The sequence below is a fragment of the Hemibagrus wyckioides genome, linkage group LG06 (assembly GCF_019097595.1).
Source record: "Hemibagrus wyckioides isolate EC202008001 linkage group LG06, SWU_Hwy_1.0, whole genome shotgun sequence".
In the NCBI taxonomy this organism is placed as follows: domain Eukaryota; kingdom Metazoa; phylum Chordata; class Actinopteri; order Siluriformes; family Bagridae; genus Hemibagrus; species Hemibagrus wyckioides.
Window position 1 is genome coordinate 25273848 of NC_080715.1, and position 10993 is coordinate 25284840.

The 10993-nt window shown below is 39.9% G+C and overlaps 1 protein-coding gene across 2 annotated transcripts in view; it reads left to right on the forward strand.

Annotated features, from left to right (window-relative positions):
- dop1b (DOP1 leucine zipper like protein B) overlaps positions 1 to 10030 on the forward strand; it is a 29098-nt gene extending 19068 nt beyond the window's left edge. The window contains exons 20-39 of one of the 2 annotated variants that reach the window (XM_058392213.1): positions 38 to 228; positions 701 to 2342; positions 2453 to 2552; positions 2699 to 2866; positions 2979 to 3104; positions 3210 to 3344; positions 3420 to 3478; positions 3654 to 3758; positions 4428 to 4494; positions 4701 to 4854; positions 5002 to 5084; positions 5161 to 5270; positions 5393 to 5542; positions 5731 to 5792; positions 6339 to 6467; positions 6591 to 6727; positions 6897 to 6952; positions 7325 to 7459; positions 7631 to 7763; positions 7978 to 10030. In XM_058392213.1, coding sequence (XP_058248196.1) covers positions 38 to 228; positions 701 to 2342; positions 2453 to 2552; positions 2699 to 2866; positions 2979 to 3104; positions 3210 to 3344; positions 3420 to 3478; positions 3654 to 3758; positions 4428 to 4494; positions 4701 to 4854; positions 5002 to 5084; positions 5161 to 5270; positions 5393 to 5542; positions 5731 to 5792; positions 6339 to 6467; positions 6591 to 6727; positions 6897 to 6952; positions 7325 to 7459; positions 7631 to 7763; positions 7978 to 8220 — 3985 coding nt within the window. In that variant the 3' untranslated portion in view covers positions 8221 to 10030. The remainder of the gene's footprint in view (positions 1 to 37; positions 229 to 700; positions 2343 to 2452; positions 2553 to 2698; positions 2867 to 2978; positions 3105 to 3209; positions 3345 to 3419; positions 3479 to 3653; positions 3759 to 4427; positions 4495 to 4700; positions 4855 to 5001; positions 5085 to 5160; positions 5271 to 5392; positions 5543 to 5730; positions 5793 to 6338; positions 6468 to 6590; positions 6728 to 6896; positions 6953 to 7324; positions 7460 to 7630; positions 7764 to 7977) is intronic. The other variant, XM_058392214.1, reaches the window with a different exon arrangement.
- The last annotated feature ends 963 nt before the right edge of the window (positions 10031 to 10993 follow it).

A 10993-nucleotide genomic window follows, 5' to 3' on the forward strand; every position in this document is an offset into this window, starting at 1 on the left:
TTAAAAAATTCCCTACATTTTTCTCTTTCTGTGTTAGGTCTCTGTTTGTGGTGTTGGACAGTCTAAATAGTCAAGATGGTAGCGTCAGTGCAGTCGGACAGAGCTGGCTGGTGCGAGCTCTGTCTCTTGGTGATGTTGTCCGCATCTTGGAACCTGTTTTACTCTTACTGCTGGACCCGAAGACAAAGAGAACAGCCATTCAGAACATCAAACACAGTCTTTCAGTCGGTCTGTTCTTATTGTGTTTGTAGATACTCTTTCTGGATTTTTCTGTAAAATTGTTTGTGATGAATGAAAGGAATGTTCAGTAGACCTTGAACAATGTGCAGAACTAGAATATTTTTCACTACCTGTACCTATTTTTATTATTGACATTCTTGTTGAATAAATGTATTATGAGAAGGAGCTGGTATTACCAAGAACTGAACTTGGCTTAACAAGGATATAACAAATGAAGCCCTAATTCCAATTTCTTAGAATACGGTTTGTAGCAGACCTGTCCAGGGTGTGTACCCCTGCCTTTCGCCCTATGTGTGCTGGGATAGGCTCCAGCAGACCCCCGTGACCCTAATTAGGAATAAAGCGGGTATAGACGATGGATGGATGGATGGATGGATGGATGGATGGATGGTTTGTAGCAGAATTTTCAGTGATGACTAGAATAGTGCTGCTAGCATAGTTATTTATATTTTCTCCACAGGAAATTGGAGTGCATTAAGTTACAAGGACAAGACCAAAATTAAGTGCACTGGAGGTGGTATGATGATCCACCCGGAGGACAGCATGTTGACTCATATTGCTCTGGTAGACCGTGAGGCTATATGGCTTGACCTGCAGCGTGATCCAGAGCTTCCTGGAATGCTATCAGATTCCCCTGTGATGTCTCGCAGTGAAAGCGAAGAGACAGATGGGGATGATGAGGCCGGAGAAGAAGAAGAAGAGGAGAGTGAGCACACTGAGTCAGCTGACACAAGTGGAGCCCAGAACTCCACAGAGACATCGAGTTCTGGCTCCATCTCTTACCTGCAGCGGCCTGCTGAAGGCATTGTGGTCAATGGTCTGCAGCGTGGTGACTCGGAGCATACACAAGCTTCTGATTCACTATCAAGTGATGAGGATGATGGCCAGCTGGAGGCCCTAGCCAAATCCCGTCTGTTGAAGCAGCAACGTGAGAGACAAGAAGCAGTGGATTCGCTATTCCAACATATTCTGCTTTACCAGCAGACCTATGAGAGTGGACGGATTCTGTATGCCTTTGCAGTGGTGGAAACACTGTTAAGGAGCAGTGCAGGTCCATTTGTGGAGGCACTAAGTAATACAGCTTTGGACTGCAGCTCTACTGCCCATCTGAACCTTATCCAGAACCTACTACAGAGACATCGGCAAGCTCAGGAGGGTGGCAGTTTCTATGGTCCTCTCCAGAATTCCACCCCACCTAAAGCTGGCACCCCAGAGCAGCCACCCTCCTCTCCACTTTCCTCTCCTTTAAGCTCTTTATCTCCTCCCACTTTCCTTCTGGAGATCCTGACATGCCTTTGTTTGCGGTTCCTGCGCTCCCACTACCCTTCTTATGCTAATGTGAATGCCCGTCATGTTCAGGCAAACCGAGAGGTGCAGGTCAAGAGTGTAGAGGTGCTGACAGCACTGGTGGAACAACTAGTGACTGTGGCACAGCAGGCCCAGACAGGTGAGACTAGTGCCAGTGGAAGCTTAGAACCCATACGTAATCTACTATGGGGCAGCAAGTTGCAGCACTATGTCCTCCTTATGCTGTCCAATTCCATGTATGTCTGCCAGCGTGCAGATGGACCTGTCCATCACCCACTGACTAAAGATGAGCCGGGTGATGCAGGACAAGTCTCTGAGGAGAGGCTGGTTCATTGTGGGCGAGATGGGAGCTGGGCTGAACATCCAATTCAGATTGCCCTCCTGAAGCTGGTTAAAGTTCTAATTGTACTAGAACATTGTGTATCTCCAGCAAACACCAAGAAACCTGCCCAAGATAACCTGTTGCAGCAGCCCCTGGAGGACATCCCTTCCTCTGCACTAACACGAGAATGGCACACTGCAATAATGTTCCAGCAGTCCATCAAGGCTGTTTGCTATGTGGCCAGCCAACCCATTACAGCACAGGGCATGTTTGTGTCAGCTGCAGCCCGGGCTCTGTGCCCACAGTATGGCTTTGCCATGCACCCAGGTTGGGTGACGCTGCTGTGTCAGATTCTACCGTTCCTTGGCCGTTCGCTGGCCATCATTGTGGCTCCCATCATCACACAGATCTGCAGAAACCTTGATGAGCTTGTTAAACAGCATGAGCCTGACGGATTAAAGGCTACTCATGGGTAATAAATGTCTTGTATATGTCTGTTTAATGTAAAAGAGAATGGTGTTTGTTAAAAGTAAAACATTTTTATTCTGAGCTGATAATTGATTGTGTTATTTGTGGGTATAGCAGTAACCTGAAGAAGGAGAACATTGCACCTGATTATCCTCTCACTCTGCTGGAGGGGCTTACTGCTATCACACACTACTGCCTCCTGGAACACAAGAAGGTAAAGCATGAACATAAATGTACACACTTAGATAGCAAGACAGATGGAACTGACTATTTCATTGTGAAATTATTTATTTCAAATTGAGTAGTGAGGAGGGTGTGTCTTTATTAAAGATCTCTCTCTCTCTCTCTCTCTCTCTTTAGTCTGCAGGTTGTGATGCAACAGACATGCGAAATGCCTGTAATGCTATTCTGGAGGGGTTACCTCATATGGTCAACACCATGGCGTTGCTCTGGGGTGTAGTCAAGGGTGCTGACTCAGCCTACAGCAGCAGATCTTCCTCCACCTCTGTCTATTTCAAAAGCACTAAGGTATGTGCATAATCTACTGTATGTACTGTATGTTAATATACTATGTACACTCTTTAAATTGTACCATACTCTGTTTATAATTTACCCCCAGAGTGTGTTTTGTGTTGTGTAGATCCTGAAACAGAAGGTTTTGGGGCTCCTGACACCCTTGACTCAGCAGTACGGGGCACAAGTCATGGCCTCTGTGGCTGCTATATGGAACAGTAGGCGGAGCCGAAAGAGACGCTCCAAAAACAAGGTGTGATATACTGACTAGATTTGCGATCTTAAGGACTATATGTTAAAGATTATTACATGAAAATTATTTGTATGTGTGTGTGTGTGCGTGTGTGCATGTGTGCAGATTCTGCCAGTAGTCAGTGATTCTCAAATGATGATTGTAGATTTAGTAAAGTCAGTGAACACACTCCGCACCGAAACAATTTTACAGCTCATCAGGGAGGTGGTGAAGAAACCCCACCAAATCAAAGGAGACCAGGTACAAAATGACAAATACACACATCAATACACAGCCATATCAAATATTAACATTTGTATTTTTCTCTCTCTTCAGCAAAGGCCAACCCTAGTTGATGTACCTATGCTGCAGTTCTGTTATTCCTACATACAGAGGTCATTTCTCTTGTAGTCCTTTTTATCCACCAACCCTTTAAGTTCATTTTTAAAATGTGGTCTATTTAAGTATATCTGTTTTTCTAATAGACTGATGTTACAGCTAGCTGAATTTTCTCTTACAGTGTTATATGTTCTGCTCAGGGTGCTCATATTGTCTTTGTTGTGTCTGTAGTCTTCCTGCTCAGGATCTTCAGGAAAATGTAATGGCTGTCCTCTCTCTACTTAAAGATTCTGTGCAGCTTAATCTTGCCCCACCTGGCCATTTCCTCCTTCTTGGGTGAGCTTACCCTCTGTGACAGTGAGGGTGAATGCACACATATATCATACAGCAGCTTGGACACATAAATCAACACCTTTAAATAAAACAGGACAGGATATTTTGTTTTAGTAGATGTTTTTCTCCAAAAAGAATTAATCATCCATTTATTAATGACTGATAAGCTGTTTATACATTAAAAACAGATATATGGCTCAGAATTTGGTATACACTCTTATTATAAGGGGAATTCTGTGAAGGCATGAAATATGAACAGTATGTAAGGGTTAACCTTTAGTTATTAACAGAGTCTGAAAACACAGTGACAGCAGGGGCTGTCAGCCTGTCAGGAAAGAGGGGAAGCAAGAGAGTTAAAATTATTCAGTAAATGGATAAAGGATTCAGGCATCATGGAGTAATAGCTTTTTTGCTGAACAAGAAGTACTTTATCAGTATACCACTGGTGCAATGAATATTTAGACAGATTGTTAGTGTGCATTATGTTGTTTGGGAAATAGCCGTAAAGGTTATGTGAATATGACTTGAGAGCCATGAGATCACTTTGTATATGGTGGAAAGGGACAAAGCACATCTCCTTTAACTAAATGTTCTTCTACAATTACTATTGCTTGTAATAGAATTTTCAATCAGGGTGTTTACATTTTGAGTTGCTTTCCCTGCTTTCTACAGCATCCTGAATGACTTTGTGAATAGACTCCCTACCATGGACAACAAGAGAGATTCCAGAGAACTGCAGGTATGAGATTCCAGGACTAACAGCATGTTTACAAGAATTCACACTTTTTCTTTGCACAGTGTTGGTTTTTAATAACGTTTTAAACATTTCAAACGATTTGCCCCTGATTGTGACTCTCATTTGAAGCTGTGTTTATGTATTGTACATACATTACAAAAACTGCTTGCTGTTTTTCTTTAACACTGTTTGCTTTTACGCATGAACAGGAAGTGACCCAGAGAATTCTGGAGGCAGTAGGCGCTGTGGCTGGCTCTTCTCTGGAACAGACCAGCTGGCTGAGCCGTAATCTGGAGGTGAAGGCACAACCTCAGATCTGCCTGCAGGAGGATGAAGATGAGCCAGAAGGCACTGAATTCTATGGTTAGAGCACCATACATATATACTTCTATGCACACGGTACAAAATTTGTTATAAGCCACATTCTCATTATTAAAGAGGTTAAATATTTTCTGTTGTATAGAAAAGCATATTGTGAAGCTCTTCTACTTCCTTCTTACATCTACTTAGAGTCTGTTGGCCAAGGTAGTGCTATGGTGTCATCTTCAGCTCCATCTGTGTTCAGTGTACAAGCTCTGGCTCTGTTGGCTGAGGTAGGATATCATCCCACACATATACCACAGGAAAATATACAGGAAAACCATAATCAGTATGTTTGCTCTCTTTCAGATTTTAGCCCCTCTATTAGATATGGTGTATCGCAGTGATGAGAAGGAAAAAGCCGTACCACTCATCTCCCGCCTCATGTATTACGTCTTCCCCTACCTGAAAAACCACAGGTAAGTAGTAACTGATATTCAGTGTTCTAATTCTTCTGTGTATATATTCTGTGTAAATTCATTGTCTTCTACTCTCTGCATGTTGCTCTTCATCTTTGTCTGTTTTGTTTTCTCTCCCTCAGTGCCTATAATATGCCCAGTTTCAGTGCAGGGGCTCAGCTATTGAGTAGCCTGAGTGGTTATGCCTACACTAAGCGTGCCTGGAAAAAGGAAGTGCTGGAGCTCTTCATGGATCCTCTGTTCTTCACTATGGAGATGTCCTGTGTCTGCCAGTAGGACTCTTAATTTCCTTCTCATGTTTGTTCTGGTGACCATAGAGGCAGTATAGATAGAGTGTGTATATATACATGCAAAATTTGTTGAAATGTAGAACGTTAGCTGTGGATTTTATGACTATTAAGCATATGACAGTCAGTATATTTCAGCATGTATTCATTTATTTGTATATATCTGTTTTTAGTTGGAAATCCATCACAGACCATTTGCTCACACATGAGAAGACCATGTTCAAGGACTTGATGAGTAAGTTTTAAGGGATTGTTGGAACAATAAGTGCTTCTGTGTGTACTGAATATGTACATGTACCAAAATAGATAGATAGATAGATAGATAGATAGATAGATAGATAGATAGATAGATAGATAGATAGATAGATAGATAGATAGATAGATAGATAGACAGACAGACAGACAGAGAGATAGATAGAGAGATAGAGAAACAGTATGTCTTTAGCCAAAAGTATGTGGACATCTGGTACATGCCTGTTGAAGAATGAAACTGGATGAACTGGAATGAACTGGAAATCCCCACAGCCACAGTTTGAAACGAAGTTTCAGAAGAGAGAAGGCTGTTATAGTAGCAAAGAGAGAACAAATTAATATTAATATGGTTTTGGAGTGGGATATTCAATGTCTGCATACACTTGACCATATAGTGTACATGCAAAGAATATTTAGTATTTATGTGCTGTATAGTATATGTACAGTATACTGCAGTGTATTCATGTATGTACAGTATACTGAATGCATATGTACAGTATTTCTGTAGACAATCTGCATCCTTGTACAGGCATGCAGAGCAGTTCTCTGAAGCTGTTTAACAGTGCTGAGCAGAAGCCCATGTTACTAAAGCGCCAGGCATTCGCCATGTTCAGTGGAGAGATGGACCAGTACCACCTCTACTTGCCTCTAATACAAGGTACTACAGTGTGGATGTTTGTGTGGCAAACTATTCAGACAATTTGTGATAATTAATTAATGATTAACCTTTTTAAAGTTTGATTTAAAAAAAAGTTTTATAAGTTTTGTACACACTCAACAGAGCGTCTGACAGAGAACTTGCGGATGGGACAGACCCCAGCAGTGTCGGCTCAGATGTTCCTGATGTTCCGTGTTCTGTTGTTGAGAATCTCACCACAGCACCTCACCTCCCTCTGGCCCATCATGGTCACTGAACTGGTGAGGGACTCACAGTTGTAATTAATGTTATTGTTCATAACACCTACTTTTGATGAAAGTTTGTTCTGATGTTCCTTATGTTAATGTCTTTACTGATTACTTCACGAAGTTGTTGCCCACTACGCAGAAGCTAGTGGTCATTGTTGAGGTTTTTTTTTTCGTTGTGCAGATTCGTATTTTTGCAAGGCTCGAAAAGGCTCTGCTGGAGGACAAAGATGCTTCAAAGTGAGTGCTGGGCAAGGGAATTTCATCATACACCATTGGGTGAAAAACTTGAGCTCAAGTTTAATTTTTCTTGGTTTGGTGTCCCTGATAGAAAATGGGGGTTAAAACATTTCCAAGTAGTTAACAGTAGTTGACAACATTGGAATGTTGATAAATTAATTTTTATGATTTTTGTGTGAGCATTAATTATACATATTGTGTCTGTGTAGATTAGCTGATTATACTTTGTATGCATTTACATGCAATTTAAATATTGTATTGAATTTACACACTCAACACAGATAATTCTTTTACCTATAACTTGCTTAGTGAAATTGTTAAATCATTTACCCTGGCTCTCTCTATCTCTCGATCCATGTGTGTATCTGTCAGGAATAAGCGAGGTGGTCAGGAGAAGAACAGCCTGAGGTCTTTTCCACGGGCAGAACTGGACATGTATCTGTCAGCCTGCAAGTTCTTGGACACTGCTGTGTCTTTTCCCCCTGACCGCATGCCTTTGTTTCAAATGTGAGGATTTACATAGCTATTACTGTTAATGTGCTGTGTGTGTGTGTGTGTGTGTGAGAGAGAGAGAGAGAGAGGGTGAGAGAGAAGTAGAGCATGAAAAAAATTAAGTTTGATGTTTGTGCTTTTGTGTGATTTGTGTGATATCTATGCATTCTGCGGGTTCTTATATAGGTATCGCTGGGCATTTGTGCCTGAAGTAGATGTAGACAGTTACGATGGTCCAGGAACCACTCTGCTGGAGGGTGAACAGGAGTGTAAACCCCATGTGGTCAGAATACTGGAAGGCCTTCAGCATCGCTATGGGGTAAACATTGCAAAACATTAGCAATTCATTAAGCACATATTTGAACACTTTCAGTAACTATCAATTTCAGCATGGTAACTGTCTGCAACCTATCACTGCAAATTCAGAATGCATGTGGATATAAAATAAAAAATAATGCTTTTGAACAGAATTTTCGAACTGTAACTTATTTAAAGTTTCCACTGATCCCTTGAGCTTGACCTGCATGTTTCAGGAGCTGAACGGAACTGTGGGAGAGTCCGAATCTGAGTGTATGGAGTTCCCGCTCCTCACTTTCCACTCACTCTCATCCATTACTCAGCTCGTGCCATTCTTCCAAACCCTGTGCTGCTCTTTCTGCAGCTTGACGCACTGTCCTCATCCTCCTGCTGAATACCCACCACCCAGTGCAGACAGAGTGCTGCAGCGCTTAGAGCTCATCACAGAGCAAGAGTTTCTGGATGGTATGGATTCATAATAATTTAAAATCTCAGCGATCAGTTTTAGAATGTGTACTCTGATCTTACCTGCTAGTCCATCTTAATTGCTTGAGCATGAAAGTCAGACATTGTAATGTGTTTATGTGCATAATGTTATTGTGGTGTCTGTCAGAATTGAACAAATGTGTTTATTTTTGTAATATTGTAGCTTGAGTACAGTTATCACAAAAGGGTTCAGGTTTATTATTTCAGTTAATTGATTTTATGTGAATATTTTATAATTTAATAAAGATGAAAAAACTGGGTTAAATATTAAGAACAATGAACAAATTTTCTGTTTTCCAGTAAAAAGTACTACTCAAATTTGAGCCTCAGATCTTATTAATTTATCAGTTAGCATGCCCTAAAAAAGTTTTGAAGTTTTTACGTTGCAACAGGTGCATAATGTACCCTGGTGGTCCAGTGGCAGGATCCTATGCTCTCACCACCGCAGCTTGGGTTTAATTCCTGAGCAAGGACTAGCCACTGAGGTGTTAATTCTCAGTGTCGGTCCCTCGTCTGGATAAAAATGGGAGGGTTGCATCAGGAAGGGCATCTGCCTTAAAAGCTGTGCCAAATCAAATATGTGGACCAGATGATCCTCTGTGGCGATCCCAAACAGGGAGCAGCCGAAAGAACAACATCATTGCAGCACGTGCATATCACTTTTGTGATACTATTTGCAAACTAAGTCTTAAATGTTTATTTCATGTTTTTCCCTAACATTCCATAACTATGGTTTTTAATTGAGCTACACATGTAATCTAGTGGAAGAACACAAAGGTCAACTTTGGCATTAAAGTTGGCATTTTTTTGGCATTTCATAGTGTTTAATATGCAGATGGTTTAACGAGTATTAATGACAAATGGAATTTTGTGGGTGCTGCTAAATCCTTAATCAAGAATCAGGAATCTAGTATGAGGTACGTGTTATGTTATTATAGTGTATCAGGTGCGTTTCAGTGCACTGTATCTGTAGTTACCTTTTATGGAAGAATACTTTAGTTATTTATTCAACTTTGTCCTTGGACGACTGATGAAGGACCATTCTCTTGAGTTTAAAAGACCTAGCTATTGTGCTTTGTCCACTTTGGTTCCATGACTGTGAATCAGCCAGTTGAATAGCTCGACAGTTTGGACATTTCCCTGCTCTAATATTCTTGGTGTTGAGTAGGTGTGTTAGGGCAGAAAAATCAAAAGACTGTAGCAAACTCCTAGCATACAGGATTGCAGCAATACAATACCATGTCCATTGGTTCTGTTCTTTAAGCCTATTGCTCGATATCTAACTTTATCTCAGGCTTTTAAGTGGAAGAACAGACATGTATGTGAGCTCCACACACTGTTATCACGATTAGGAAGAAGGCAATTGTTTTCTTATTGGATGCACAATTTAGGCTAAATGAACCCAAGAGAATAAAATAATGTTTATTACCAGTTTCTATCAAAACATCCCTTTTTAGACTCGGCAATCTTAGAATAAATATTAAAGAAAGTATGATCCATTTAAATAAAAACAACTTAATTCTGACCCTAAATCTTTATATTTTAGGGACAAATTTCAGATTAGTGTGCTGAAGTGTCTGAAAGATAAACAGTGAATGTTATAGGCACAGTGTTTAAAGCATCATAATTCCAAGTTTGTCTTTCACAATCTATGAAGTGTTAAAGTGTTCATGTTAGGTCGTTCACTGAATTGGTTTGCCCTCTGAAATCCTTTTTAAGCTTGAATGTGAATTGAGAGTTTGACTGGGTGAGCAGTTGTGTACTCTTCAAATAAATATTTTATTTTACCTTTATGATGTTATACCTAAGTTGTTATGTGATCTTTATTTGGGGCTGTCATTCATCATTCAATCACTCATGGGGGAAGGACTATGGGGTGTTTCTATGTAAACAGATAAAATATAGCCATATACAAGAAATAAACAGAATTTAAAACGCACCTTAAAACTAGAAACTTGTATATACCTATGGCAGATCTCGCTGTATATAAAACAGTAGGGGCTGTACTATTTACATACATGTCTGCTATTAAGTTCTTGCTATTTATATTAAAATATTATTGACCTAATGATGTATGATAATTGCTTTGTGATTATATTACTTACTGTATTATGAGATTGTTTCCCATAGAGCAAATAATTTCCTTTTTAGATCATTTCTTAAAGATCTTTAAAAATAAATAAATAAATAAAAAGTCGACTAGTTAGACTAGTGTTGTGGTATGGATGATGGCATTCATTGTAATCAGATTACAAAACATTTGTCAGTGATGTTTGACTTTGTGTTGATATTTATCTTGGGGTTGGTTTCATTGATGACCCTGTAACCCCAGACACCAAACTAAATAAATACAAGATGGAAAAAGTCTAATGACTACGCAACCTGTCAGGAAGTTGTATTTTGTATTAGTAGGCTACAGATTTTATAGTTAAAGTTGCATACTATATCTGCTTTTATATCTGAAATAACATGTTGTCAGTTTATTCATTAACTGCTGCAGTTTGGCTTAATGCCTCCATTACTATTGCTGTATAAGTAATCAGTAAGTGAGTGAGGTATCAGAGCTGGACACACAAACAGCACATAATTGTTTAACACACTGTGCATTTATCACTTACCATACTTAATGATGATTATAAAAACATTTTTTTTAAACAACAGGCATCACAATCAGTTTTTGCCAGTAGATTGTTGATATTCTTATATTTTCTAATGAAATTTTTTCAGATATTTACACTTATTTATGCAAATACAGCTTCATCTAAT